The 14065-nt window shown below is 44.8% G+C and overlaps 1 protein-coding gene across 4 annotated transcripts in view; it reads right to left on the bottom strand.

Moving 5' to 3' along the window:
- Positions 1 to 14065, bottom strand: part of LOC127004147 (adenylyl cyclase 78C-like) — a 211890-nt gene that overhangs the window by 53301 nt on the left and 144524 nt on the right. For all 4 annotated transcript variants that reach the window (XM_050871580.1, XM_050871581.1, XM_050871582.1 and 1 more), the window contains exons 8-9: positions 8061 to 8253; positions 3782 to 3931 (exon numbers count right to left, since the gene is read on the bottom strand). In XM_050871580.1, coding sequence (XP_050727537.1) covers positions 3782 to 3931; positions 8061 to 8253 — 343 coding nt within the window. The remainder of the gene's footprint in view (positions 1 to 3781; positions 3932 to 8060; positions 8254 to 14065) is intronic.

The following is a 14065-nucleotide window of genomic DNA, read 5'->3' as shown; positions in this document are numbered from 1 at the left end:
TTTTCCTCTCCTTGCCTTCCTTCTCACCTCCAGCTTTCCCTCTCTTCTACTGGTTTTTCCTCTTCTCCATTCTCTCGTTCTTCACCCCTCCTCTGTTGGCATTTACCTCAACCTACATTTTCCATTCTTTTCCTTTTTTTTCTCACTTTCCTTCACTCCTGCATCCTTCTCTCCCCCCTCCTCTATTCTCCATCCTTTTCCCTCTTTTTTTTTATCCTCCATTTTCTAATCCTGTTCTACCCCTCCCTCGTCCTTCTTTTTCTCTCTTTTTCACTTTTTTAAATTTCCTAGTCCTGCTCTCCATCGCCCCTCCTTTCTCCTCCATTTTCCCTCTTTCCTCCCTTTCTTCCGTTTTCTTCCTCCTTCCTCCATTGTCCTACTTTTGTTTAGTGCGATTCAATCCTTCGTTGCGTCGGTTCCACTCCGATCTTTCTTACGGTAGAGTTTGACGATAAGTTTTTCACACTCGGTTAGTTCTTCCTTCCCGGCCATCGATGTTCTCTCTCTCTCTCTCTCTCTGTGCTGATTGTTGCAGATTTTTCATATTCGACGTGTTTGTTTTGTTTGTTTTGTTTCTGTTTCCTCTTTGTTTTGTCTTGCTAACATTTCACTCCTTTTATTTTCTCCCCCTTGCCCCTCATCAATTTTTTCATTAGTCTATTATTCAGTTTTATCTTCCTCCACTTTTCCCCTTTTCTACTTTTCTTTTTTCCTCTCGTCTGCTCTCTATTTTCACCTTCTTCACATCCTCTCCATTCCCTTTTCCATTTCCCTGGTCTATATTTGTCTTTTTATCGCTTTATCTCCTTTCCTCTCTCTTTTTTTTTTCTTTTCTTCTCTTCTCTTCTTTGCTCTTCTCTCTTTTCCCGCCCTACCTCGTCTTTACATCCTTCCTTTCGCCTTTGCTCTCTACTTCCATCTTCCACACACCCTCTCCATTCTCTTTTCCCTTTCTCCAGTCTATCATTTGTCTTTTCTTCCTCTTTTCCTATTTTCCTCCCTACCTCGTCTTTACATCCTTCCTCTCGCCTTTGCTCTCTACGCCCATCTTCCACACACCCTCTCCATCTTACTAGTCTATCATTTGTCTTTTTTTATCGCTCTTCCTGTTTTACCCCTTTTTCCACCCTACTTCTCGCCTTTATGTCCTTCGCTTCGGCTTTCCTCTCTACGTCCATCTTCCACACACCCTCTTCACCCTCCTCTCCATCTAACTAGTCTATCGTTTGTCTTTTTTATCGCTCTTCCTGTTTTACCCCTTTTTCCACCCTACTTCTCGCCTTTATGTCCTTCGTCTCGGCTTTCCTCTCTCCTTCCACCTTCCTTTCACCCTCTTCGCCCTTTCGCCGCCCTCAACTCCCTCATGGCTTTCCTGTTCGATTTATCTCTTAAGTCCCGCCCGTCTTATCTCAATGGCTTAATTATCAGGGGAGGCTAAATTAATGAGCGTTTAAGACCCCCAAACTAATTTAGCTAACTTACATTTCCTTCTGGCGGCGGCTGAGGGGCTTTCGGGGTCTGGGAGGTGAATAAACTCTTGAGATCTGACATTGAAGCGACCTTCAAGACGCTGAAACCACAGAGGCGACGAGAAGTACAGGGAAGGCAGTCTTGTAAGGGTTCTTGAGTGCTGCGGCGGCGTCGTGTGGGCGTAAGGAAAGTGATGTGAGAAAGTTAACATGAGGAGGACAAACGAGCATTATTTTTTACAGTGGAGGAGGAAGCTCAAGGAGAGAACCAAACCAAACAATAAAACGAAAAAATCAGCTCCTGTAAATAAAACAGAACGAGAGGCCAAAAAGGGAGAGCCAATTTCGAATGAAGTGTCTCTATACGCCTCTGTAGTTTGTTGTGCTGCGGTTCATTTACTCACCGCTGCCTTCACTTCATCAGATTCCTCTCCCGCTGTTTACCAAGTCGAGAGGAAGCGCCAAAAAGACCTCGGGGTTACAGTTGTGATTTCCACACCCGAATGATTTACGCCCGGCGTCGCCTTTCACGCCGCCCGGTGAGGGACGGCCTTTGTGGCGGCGACTCATCTCGCGGCAATATCGCGCGTCGTCGTGGCGGGGGAATGATTTATTTGGGTTTAATGTTGACGGAGCGAGTCTTTCAGGGGAATATTTGACGTCTGGCGTTGTGTGGCCGCGGCCGGCCAGCGTCTGGGTTTATTTGAGCCAGAGCCTCACCGCTGGGCCGCAGCAATAATATACGAGGGACTCCGTGCGCCGCTTTATAAAGAGTCACCTCAAAGAAATATATTCAGCTGTCGGATCCGTATTGAAAATCGTTGAGTTGGCTCCAGTGTTTCGACTCACGCCTCGTATTTCCTTTGTGGTCCAACACATAAAGTGAGGGTCGTTTGGACCCTCTGGACAGAGGAACAAAACTTCGTTCAGGTGACAAGAGGCAAACAGAGAAACGCTGTTCCCTTTGAGCCCGGAATGAGGACAGCCGCACGCCGGCTTGTCCCTCGGAGGGTATACAATTGAGTTATTGCTTCTCATCGGCCACAGCGGATTACAAACGCAGGAAAGGGCAGGAGAGGGACACAACAGGTACACAGGAAATATCCAAACGTACCCTTCGCAGGCCCCTTGTAGGCCACGCACCACACTTCCCAGCCTCCCTCGTGCCGTCTTATACAATAAATATCATGCACGCTGACCCACACACCTCCCGCGGCCACCCATTGGGACGAGTTCGTTAAATTACAAAAGTTTGTCTGCAGCTTTACGTCAGCAGCGCGAGGAAGCCGGTGTGAAGGCCTTCTGGCGGCGGCCCGAGACTGGATTCACCTCGTGGAACTTACGTGGAGAGTGAGACAACGGGTGTTTCTTTGCGATGTGCATGAAGTGTTGGGAGAAGAATCAGGAGTGAGAGAGAGAGGTGAGACAGATCGATAGATAGAGATAGAGAGAAAGACAAGGAGAAAGAAAGAGGTCCCAGCAGCTAGTCAAATAAAAAAATAACAAACCACTTTCCACAACACATCATCCGGGTAACGGTACAGACCATCTCACCTCACCTCACTACACACACAATCAAACTCATGGCAGGTGACGAGCCCGACCACACAGTCACCCGAAAAAAAAAGAAGTTTCCCAGCACCACCTCGACGAAGCACACACACGAGTCACACATAAGTTTCCTCATCCCAGCTCGGTGCCACACAAGAGCCGGGTCGCCGGGCCTAATGTTACCCTTGGGGGCGGCGAAGGACGAGAGATAGGACGAGAATGGCAATGCGAAGTAGGGGAGAGCGACCTTAACACTGATAGAGCACCCCCAAACTACGGTCGCGGGGCATGGACGTAAATGAATGAGGAAGGACGAGTGGACGGGAGGGAGGGAGGGAGGGAGGGGGGAGGGGGGTCTCATGAATAAAAGATACGGTGACAGTAAGTTGATTAAAGGTTGATGTGGAGTTCGGTGCGTCGAGGAAGGGCAGCAACACGGAAAACTTCGGAAAAGAAAACAATACTATCCACCACCACCACCAACACTACTACTACTACTACTACTACTAGAATTTATCATTATTATTTTTTTTGGTGCTGGCTATAGCGCCTCTAGGACGACCCCAACTAGTTTATGGCGTAGACGAATTATATTTAGAGTGGGTACAGTGGAATAGGACTCTTGTTTGGTCTGTGCTGCTCCCCCGGTGCTCAACTTGAATGAAATCGCTTAAGTTTGGGTTGCCTGAAGATGTGGGCTACTACTACTACTACTACTACTACTACTACTACTACTACTACTGCACCATCGCCCTACTCACCGGTGAAGCCCTTGATGTCGGCGAAGAGGATGGACACGTTCTCGTACCGGTGGATGTAGATCTTGTGAAACTGCGAGGGCTGGAACTCCCCGCGCTCCTCCTCCTTCGCGATGTCCCTGATCATCTCGAGGGCGACGAACCTTGGCAACACTGAAGAGGAAGGAGAAGAAAGGGGATGAGCGCTACGAATCTTGGCAACACTGAAGAGGAAGAAGAAGAAGGGGGGTGAGCGCTACGAACCTTGGTAACATTGAGGAGGAAGGAGCAAGAGGAGGATGAGAACAGGAGAGGAAAGAAGAGGATGAGGTAGTGGATAAATAAGGAGAAGAGAAAAGGAGAAGAGGATGAGGTGCATAAAGAGAAATGTGTGAGGAGGAGAGGAGGATTATGAATATGTAAAAAAGAGTAGGAAAGAAAAATAATGATGGTCAGTAAGAAAGAGAACAGCAAGGAGGAAGAGGAGACTGGTCGGTACTGATAGTCGCTTCCACACCTCACATCAACTACTTCCAAAGGCTAAAAAGGAGGTCAATCGGGTTCTCATGAGTGGTATTTCAGGTTCATGGTGCAGAAGAAGGGGCAAACTACCACCGGGGTCATAAGACTAGTATCCCTGGAAAAGCCCACAACGCCTACGCCTTGTCAAAAGTGTGTTATCGAGCGACGAAATGTTTTATAATACGACTGGTTTAGAAAAAGGTGAAGGGCACACACACACACACACACACACACACACACACACACACACACACACACACACACACACACACACAGAGAGAGCAGGCGCAGCAACACATTTAATAAGGTAGAGAGAAAAAGATCTAGGACTACAAAAAAAAGTATAATAATTACCTCCTAAGTCCCATAATTAGTTCTTAATCAGAAACATTAATTAACGGAGCTGAAAAAAAAAAGCGCCGGGTTGACTTATACTTTTTATTTTGTTATTTGTGCGTCGCTTGATTTCACGACAATATTACCGGCGGAGTGGTTTTCTCTCTCTCTCTCTCTCTCACTCTCTCTCTCTCTCTCTCTCTCTCTCTCTCTCTCTCTCTCTCTCTCTCTCTCTCTCTCTCTCTCTCTCTCTCTCTCTCTCTCTCTCTCTCTCTCTCATTGTTACTTTGACTCTTCCTTCCTTTCTTTTCTCCTTTTTCTATATCCCCTTTCTCTCTCTCTCTCTCTCTCTCTCTCTCTCTCTCTCTCTCTCTCTCTCTCTCTCTCTCTCTCTCTCTCTCTCTCTTGTTTAAATACCTATCCGTTAAAATGTTACGTATCTAAGTCTGTATTCATTAAAAAGCGACTGAGCTAAATCATTACACAACAGCCCTAAAAAAGGAAACTATACAGGTGCATCATTTCATTAACGCGTCGACTCATTATTTTTTTATTTAACAACCCACGCGCCTCTTTATTAATAAGCTGTCTATACACGTTAAAAGTGGAGCAAAATGGTTATCAGTTAAGAGTCAGGTTAAAAGTTGGTCTAGGCCAAATAGATTAACAGGTGTTCTGATTTGATTTGCTATGTTATGTTGTGTATAGCTCATGTTATGATAAGTTATGAGAAGAGAACAGAGAGGAGAGGAGAGGAAATAAAAGAAAAAAAAAGAGGAGAGAAGTAGGAGACAATAGGATAAGAGAGGAGAACAAATATAAGGACAGAAGAGGAAAGAAGAGGATGAGGTTAGTGGATAAGGAGAAGAAGAGGAGGAATATGTTAAAAAAAAAGAACAGAAAAATTACGATGACCAAGCGATGTTAAAATGAGTTAGTTTAGGCGACGCGGCTGACGCAGAAGAGGGGACGCATAGGACATAGAACAGAGAGAAGAAGAGGTAGACAAAGACGAAGGGAGGAATAGGTAAAACAGGAAGACAGTCATTTAAGAAGAGAATAAGGACAAGTAATAAAGAGAAAGCAGAACATGAAAACTTTAATGACTAAGAAAAAGAGAACAGCGGAGAGGAGGATGAGGATGAGATGGACAGTATACCCGCGCACAGCCTTCCTGCCCCGCCTCTGTCCCATGCCGGCTGTTCGGTGTCTCAGAGTGGGTCCAGCTTTAGGGTAGGCTCCTGTTGCTAATAATTAATCGTGTACCTTCTACAGTCAACACACACACACACACACACACACACACACACGAAGGAACATCTTAGTCAGTTTCAAATCCTTCACTTCTCACGTCCCCTGTCCATTCTCTATATTTTTATTTCGTTATCACCCTTCTCTTTACCTAGCTATATATCTATCTTTCAACCTATTTACCTGTACACTTATTCATCCATCTTTCTATCTATTTATCTATCTATCTACTTCTCTATCTATCTCTGCCCTCACTGCAATGAATATTTAACCTGCTTCATCAATGTTTGGCAATGACTGACTGACTGACTCAACACACACACACACACACGCACGTCCCGAGTCAACCGTGTATATAGTGTAGCGAATCGTTCTTCTTGAAAGGTCGATCAAGAAATCTTAAGGGAATGCAAATAAAGGAGATGGAGGAGACGGGGAGGGAAGGAGAACAAACAGGAAAGGAGGATGTGTGCGCGCGGAGGAAAGAACGAGGGAGGGCGGAAGAGAGAATGAAGGACGAAGAGAGAGAGAGAGAGAGAAACGAAGAGAGAGAGAGAGAGAGAGAGAGAGAGAGAGAGAGAGAGAGAGAGAGAGAGAGAGAGAGAGAGAGAGAGAGAGAGAGAGAGGGCAGTCATTTCCTCCACCTTCTAACTTTCATCACACTCCCCAGCATCATCTCTTATGTATGGAAATTAATTATTAAAAGTCGCCAATGAAGGTTACCACACGCGCGCGCGCACACACACACACACACACACACACACACACACACACACACACCAGCCCTTTCGTGTTCTCTGCGGGACGACACTGGGAGCTCGAGACTGGTACTCTGGAGTGGTAAAATAATCCCGTTAATTGATGTGCCGCGGTGTGGGAGGTGCTTCAACGAGTAATGAACTAATGAGCCCTCTAAGCGCTTAATAATAAGCCTAAGTTAAAAAGTTGTTACAGAATATCTAGTACTGCAGGTTACTAAAATTCACCTGGGAGGTTATTACAGGCGGTAAATATGATACGGATCGTTGGGAGTTTTAATGGAGGTGGAGTAATTCAAGTATACTTTTGAGACTACCCATCATAATTGCCGAGCTGACAAGGGTTACCTCTGCTTCTGTTGGGCGACGAGTACGGCTGAGGAAAGATGTGGTGCGAGGGTGGCTAGGCAAAGGGACTCATTCCTAGGTGGCAACGGTGGGAAGGGCGAGAGGAGTCAAGGGAAGCTACAGAGGGGATTGGAAGAGGGTGTGAAGAAGCTAGAGAGTGTGATATAGATTGATAGATATATAGAGGTAGATAGATAGATAGATTGAAAGAGAAGAGAAAGAGAGAGAATTGGCATACAGGGGCCGCTCGCCATCCTAATTTGCAGGAGGCCAGGTGAAAAAAGTGGAAAGGTTTATCCTGCATTCACGGGAGAGCGGCCGTAATCATGGCTTCCTGTGATCCATTATGACGGTGATGAGGGCGGCGGGGCAGGAAGGGCGGGAAGAAAAGGCCCATTTGGAGGAATAATCCGCGCTCAAATAAGAAAAGGTCAGGTGTGAGAAAAAGAGAGACCAGCGGGGAGACGAAAGAGAAAGTTCTGTTCAGGGATCCTCGTCTTATGTTCTTCAGCGCTGCCCTTTCATTCAAGAGCCCATAAGGGAAGTCAGTTTCGGGTGTTATGCCTGTTCAGCCTTACTAGAAACTGCAAATCCACAAAGAATCGAGCTATGAGGCAGAGTTAATACCTGGCCTTATGGTTATTATGTGAAGGGAGATTAGTTGTACGTTCTTCTTTTAAGAGACGATGACTGGAACCAAACTCAAGAAAGGTTGGTTATGGACGGGAACCGAAAACATAATAATGGGGTATAGTTGAAAATGTCTTCGTCTTAACCCCGTTCACGCTGCTCTTTGTCCTCCTCCACCTTACTTCTACCTTCTATGCGCTTCTTATATATGTAAGGAAACACTGCTCAGGCAAAACTCAAGACAGAACGGTTATCAGCGGCAATCCAACAGAAAATGGGGTTCCGTTAGAGAGAGAACTCGTATCCTGTGCCTACTTTTGCCGTCTATGTGTCTTTTATGTGCCGCCTATTGTGTCCTACTTCCCGCTGTGATCATCTTCCTCGACCCCGTTCCAACCACCATCACCCAGCCGTTAGCTCACAATCACTCCAACTCTTTACCTCCTCTCGACACCCACCTGACAGCAGCAACTTCTCCTGCCTCTCGTTCTCCTTCTGCGTGCGGCACCTCATCTCCATGGCGCGGCGGGTCTCCAAGAAGGCCTTCCGCTGCGTCCGGTCCGTGAGATACTTGGTGTACATCCCGGCGAAGTTGATGGCCACGTAGAGCGTCACGTTGGCCAGCACGGGGGTCAGCAGGTCCTCGTTAGACTGGGGAAAAGGAGAAAGGAGACGCATGGTGAGATGAGGTGAGGTAGAGAATATGTGACGAACAGGGACAAGGTGTGGTGAGGTGAGGTAAGGATAGCAGAGGTTAGGTAGACTGTGTAAAGACGGGAGAGGACATGAGGTGAGGTGAGGTAGAGAATATGTGACGAGCAGGGACAATGTGTGGTGGGGTGAGTTAAGGTTAGCTGGGGTGAGGTAGAGACTGTGTAAGGAGGGGAGAGGACATGAGGTGAGGTGAGGCAGAGAAAAGAGGATGTGAGGTGAGGTAAAGATGAGGTGAGATGGTGAATGTGGGATCAGATAATTGTCTTGCAGGAAAGAAAATATGGTGATAAGGAAAACTATACAACTCCAATGCTTGTCCACATCGCTATCCCACCCAAAACAGCTATTATTTACTCTAAAACACCTGTATACCCTCAATCCCTATCATTATGTATATCAGCAGCCGTACTATTTCCAGCATACTCATTTTTACTATCTATTTTTTTTGCAACAAAGGAGACAGCTCAAGGGCACACAAAAAAGGAAACAATAAAAGACCGCTACTTGCTGCTCCTAAAAAAAAAGAATCCAAAGAGGTGGCCGAAAGAGAGGTCAATTTCGGGAGAGGAACTTACAAATATCAATTCCATTACAACTTTATTTCTTACCACTATCCCTGCCACCACTCCTTGCTTCCGCCCACCATAAACAACACCGCTATGTCGCTGTTCATGTCTCCACTCGCACCAGTACTTTCCTTTCCAGCGTCCGTCCTCCGTTACCTCTGTCTCCACCCCTAAAATCTTCTCCCCACATGCACCATTCCCACAACCGCCCTCGCCTCCACCATCCTCTCCCTACCACCTCACTCGCTCCAGCCCTTGCCACAACCATCCTCTCCCTGCCACCTCACTCGCCCCAGCCCTCGCCTCCACCATCCTCTCCCTACCATCTCACTCTCCCCAGCCCTCGCCACCACCATCCTCTCCCCACCTGCACCACGCCCGCCGCCGCCCTCACTTCCTTCCTCAGTCACTAATAGATTCTTCGTGTCAGTGATTCAAGGGGAAGTTGACATAAGTTTTTCAGCAGAAGTTGGTCGTACGGAGCGAGGCTTGCTACGACACACACACACACACACACACACACACACACACACACACACACACACACACGCAGGCGCCACAGGAAGCAGGTGCCTTAGCGCTCAAAAAACGCGAGCATCAAAGGCGATGTGAGCAGAGAGGCAAGCAAGCGATTCGGGACAGGAAAGAATGACACGAGAAAGAAAAAGTGACGAGAAAACTGTATAGAAAAACACTTGTCGACTTTTCTTGTGTAATGCAGTTATCGCTCATCAAGGAAAGACTTTTTGGGATACCGAGCAGAGGAAAAAGAAAAAAATATGAAGAAAAAAATACATGAAAGCGGACCAGAACAGAGGCGCCGTAACCTTTTCGTAAATTATTCCCTCGCTTAGAAACATGAAAGAGAATAGAGATTAAAATATGAATAAAATGGAAATAAACAAATAAATAAGGATAATAAAGGAATGATGAAAATAAATAAACAAATAAGGCTGATTGCATCCACTTAATTACCCTCCTTGATCGACCCTGCAATTTTGGTAACTGTTATGTATCTTTGCCATGATATTGTAATTTTCTTCACGTCAAAACAACTCACGAAATCACCGTTGAGAGAGTAAATATAAAAAAAAGACGTGTGTGTGTGTGTGTGTGTGTGTGTGTGTGTGTGTGTGTGTGTGTGTGTGTGTATCTGGGTGCCTCTCCTCCTCCTCCCCTGGAATAAAATTACCCAAACTTCGAGGGTGTTCGGATAATTCCCTTTCAAAGTGTCCAAAACTCGCGCCGGGAAGAAGGAAGGTCGAGCAGCGCCAACACTCTCGTCAGGGAGGAAAACAAAACAAAACAAAAAAGAAAACAAAGGCAGGAAGAAAATATCAGGAAAAAAAATCAGGAAGAGAAAAGAAAAAAAAACAAAAAGAAAAACAGGAAGAAAATAAAAGAAAAAAAAACAATAAAGCAGGGGGAATAAATGGGAAAAAGCAGGGAGAAAATAAAAGAAAGAAAACAATAACAAAGAAAGAAAAGCAGGAAGTATGTAAAAGAAAACAAAACAAACAAACAACAGCAGGAAAAAATACAAGAAAAAAACAAAAACTAAAAGGAAAACAGGAAGAAAAATGAGAAAAAATAAAAAAAAATCAGGAAGGAAAAAAAGCAAAGAGAAAATGAAACAACTTTTTTCTTAACTTCGCTTTCCGTTTTTTTTTCTTGTTTACGTGGAGGAAAAGGGAGAGACAACACAAAAAGAAAACGAAAACCAGTTATATAAGCGTTCCACTAACACCACCAAAGAGAGAGAGAGAGAGAGAGAGAGAGAGAGAGAGAGAGAGAGAGAGAGAGAGAGAGAGAGAGAGAGAGAGAGAGAGAGCACACACACACACACACACACACACACACACACACACACACCTTCCCTACCCCCCCCATATCACCACCTTCCACCTTCCCTTCCATCCCTCTCCCCCCGCCCACACTTTCCCCTCCCTCCTCCAACCCAGAGCATTCCTAGGAGAGACGAGAGGTATGAGGGTGGGGAGGGGCAGGGGAGAGGGTGGGAGAGGTAGAGACAGGGGGACGGGGTGGGGGCGGACGGCTGTTGACAAGCACACAGGGATCGACTCGGGCAAGCCATTAGCCAGTCTTTGGGGGAACAGAGACACTAAAGGAAGGTAATGATCCCGTCGACCTTGGCACCCAGAAAAAAAAATGTAGCTATATAATCTGATGGTGAGTGTTGTTGTTGTTGCTCCTTTTTTGTGTGTGTGTGTTTTCCTGTCCTCTGTCTGTCTGTCTGTCTTTTGGTTTGTGTATTTGTCTATCTGTCTGTCTGCCTTTTTTTAACAGTAAGGGAAACAGCTCAAGGGCAGAAAAGAAAAATAAGTGAGGAAATGAGGAAATAAAAGCCCTTTAATCGCTGCTCCTATAAAAGAGAGTAGTAAAAAGTGGTTTGTCTATTTGATTTTGTCTGTGTGTCTGTTTCTGTCTATGTCTCACTCTCTCTTACTTTTCTCTCTGGTGCATGTGAAGGTGGAGATGATGTGGAAGAGGAAGGGGAGGAGTAAAAGGAAGAGAAGTGGAGGTGGCGTGGAAGAGGAGAGTAGGAGAAGGAGAAGGAGGAGAAGGAGGAAGAGAGAAGTGGGTGTAATGTAGTGGAGGAGGAGGAGGAGGAGGAGGAGGAGGAGGAGAAAAGGAAGCTGTGATAATAAACTCGAAAGACAAAAGTTAAAAAAGGAGGAGCGTAAAGAAGAAGATAAGGAAAGGAGGCGGCGGCGGCGGAGGAGGAGGAGGAGAAGGGGAAGGAGGAGGAGCTAAATGCATAAGTAGGAAGTGATAGCTAAAACTCATTAACTTTCATCATATCGAAGAAGAATGAAATAATTGAAGGAGAAAATTATAAGACCGATCGATTTTAATGACGCGTGCGCCCCCCTCCCTCCCCTCTCTCTCTCTCACACACACACACACACACACACACACACACACACACACGACCTAACAAGTTCCACGTACAGTATTGGTAGGCAGCAGAGCGAGGCAGCCACAGACTTCCTTAATGTACCTTCGAAAAGTGTTACAGAAAAAACTTTTATACCGATACGTGTTGGAGCTTCACTTCTTCGCTACTGTACGTGACATGTTTTCCTTGATAATAATATAGTGGTTTTAATACTGATGAATAATAGTAATAACTTCTATATCATAATGCGATCTTTATAATAAGAGAAAAAATGTGGTAATGTATTTCTCTGTTGTTTTTTATTAATTTATTTTTGTTTGCTTTGCGTGTGTGGGCGTTTGTTAATTTCGGCAATGCTTAACTTCACAATTCATTTGAAAGCATGTAATACGGATCTGCGCGAACATTTTATATCTCCAAACACCATTCAGTAATTGTTAAAAAAAGAAAAAAATCATAAAATTGCAACCGTGCCCTTGAATCAACAATATTTCAGAACTTTTTTTTATTTCGCAGTGGTTGAAAGGCTTATGCCCGCCGCAATGAGAGGTCACATTTTAATGGCGCGAGGCCATTCAACATTCGGTAAAAAGGGTCACGCATGGAGGGGCAAGTTGACACCAATACGTAGTTGCTTTTCGTGTTTCTTTAAAATCTTTACTTTTCATGTATTTCAAATCGATTTTACAACTCTTTAAATGTTGCAAATGATTTTAGAACTTTTGAAATTCTTAGATGATTGATTTAGTTAAGCTTCCGAAATTGATCTCTCTTTTGGCCACTCTTCTAAACTCATCTTTATCGGGGCAGTGTTTAGCGGGCTTTTTTTTTATCATTATTACCTTTTTTTTGTCCTTGAGATGCTTCCTTTGCCGTAAAAAAGTTTAGTTAAGTTTAGCTAAGTGATTCCGTGAAGTGATCTTATAACTATTTTTAGAACTCTTGGAATGTGTTAAGTGAATGTCTGAGCCTTTCCAATATCGTTACTTATCCAATTGTTCGACTTAGAACGAGGGTAGCGAGTAGCCAGCCTCACTTGCTATAAATAATAATGATAATAAAATAATAACAATAATATCAACAACATTACCGGTAGTTGGTATTTCAGGGCAGGAGCAATAGAATGTAATAGTCTGATAACAAAATGATAAACAGCCTCATTGAAATCTTTGACCCGTGGCAGAAAAATCCTCCTTTTATTAAACTTTTTATTTTGTGGTATACGAGGAAAGCGTAATGATAAGAGTTTTCAGCGCGGAGTGAAAGGCTCAAAAAGGAGGAGGAGGAGGAGGAGGAGGAGGAGGAGGAAGGTAAGGAGGGAGAGAGTGATAACAGGTGAACGAGCAAGTAAGAGCAAAATTCACAGGAAGACGAGAATAGCGAGAAGGCGAAGGAGGAGGAGGAGGAGGATGAGGAGGCGAAGGAGGAGGAGGAGAAGGAGGAGAAGGCGAAGGAGGAGGAGGAGAAGGAGGAGGAGGAGGAAAAGGAGGAAGAGGAGGAGATAAAGAGGTCGAGCCTGTATATCTTTATTCCCCATGAGACAGAGGAAGAGGCACAAAAAAAAAAAAAAAAAAAAACGCATGTACACACCAACGCAATACACCACCACCACCACCATATGAAGAAAAAAAATGAGTGAAGCAGCAAAAATTAAAATACATGAATAAGGAACACTAATATTGAAACACGGTGGCAGGGTGCTTAGCGTTCGTAGGTTGTTGTCGAGGGTGACCTGGGTTCGAATCCTCACCTTTGACTGATTGCTCTTTAACCTTCCCTTCGCCTTTGTTTCCATTTTTTTGTCTGTTTTTCCGATATTTTTTCTCTCAGCTTTTCCTTCTCTCTTTCCCTTTCTGTCCCTAACGGTCTTGTATTTCCCTTTCCCTTTCTAGCACTAACGATTTATATTAATTTTCTCTTCATTTTCTTTTCCTTGGTATTCTTCCACAAATCATCCTTCACCTTTCTTACTATCCACAATAACACTTTCTGTCTGTGTGTCTGTGTCTCACTCTCTCTTACTTTTCTCTCTGTTGCATGTGGAGGTGGAGATGACGTGGAAGAGGAGGAGGAGGCGGAAGAGGAAGAGGAGGGAAGTGGAGGTGGCTTGGAAGAGGAGTGCATCCCTTTCTTTTCCTTTCTTTTAGCTTCTACCTATTTTCACCTTTCCCTTTCTGTCATTAACAATCACATATTTTTCTCTCCATTCTCTTTCTTTCCTTAGTTCTTTTCCTTACACCATCCTTCACCTCCCTTACAATCT

Source organism: Eriocheir sinensis, chromosome 27, assembly GCF_024679095.1.
Source record: "Eriocheir sinensis breed Jianghai 21 chromosome 27, ASM2467909v1, whole genome shotgun sequence".
NCBI classification, from domain to species: domain Eukaryota; kingdom Metazoa; phylum Arthropoda; class Malacostraca; order Decapoda; family Varunidae; genus Eriocheir; species Eriocheir sinensis.
This window is presented reverse-complemented; position numbering and strand designations above follow the sequence as displayed.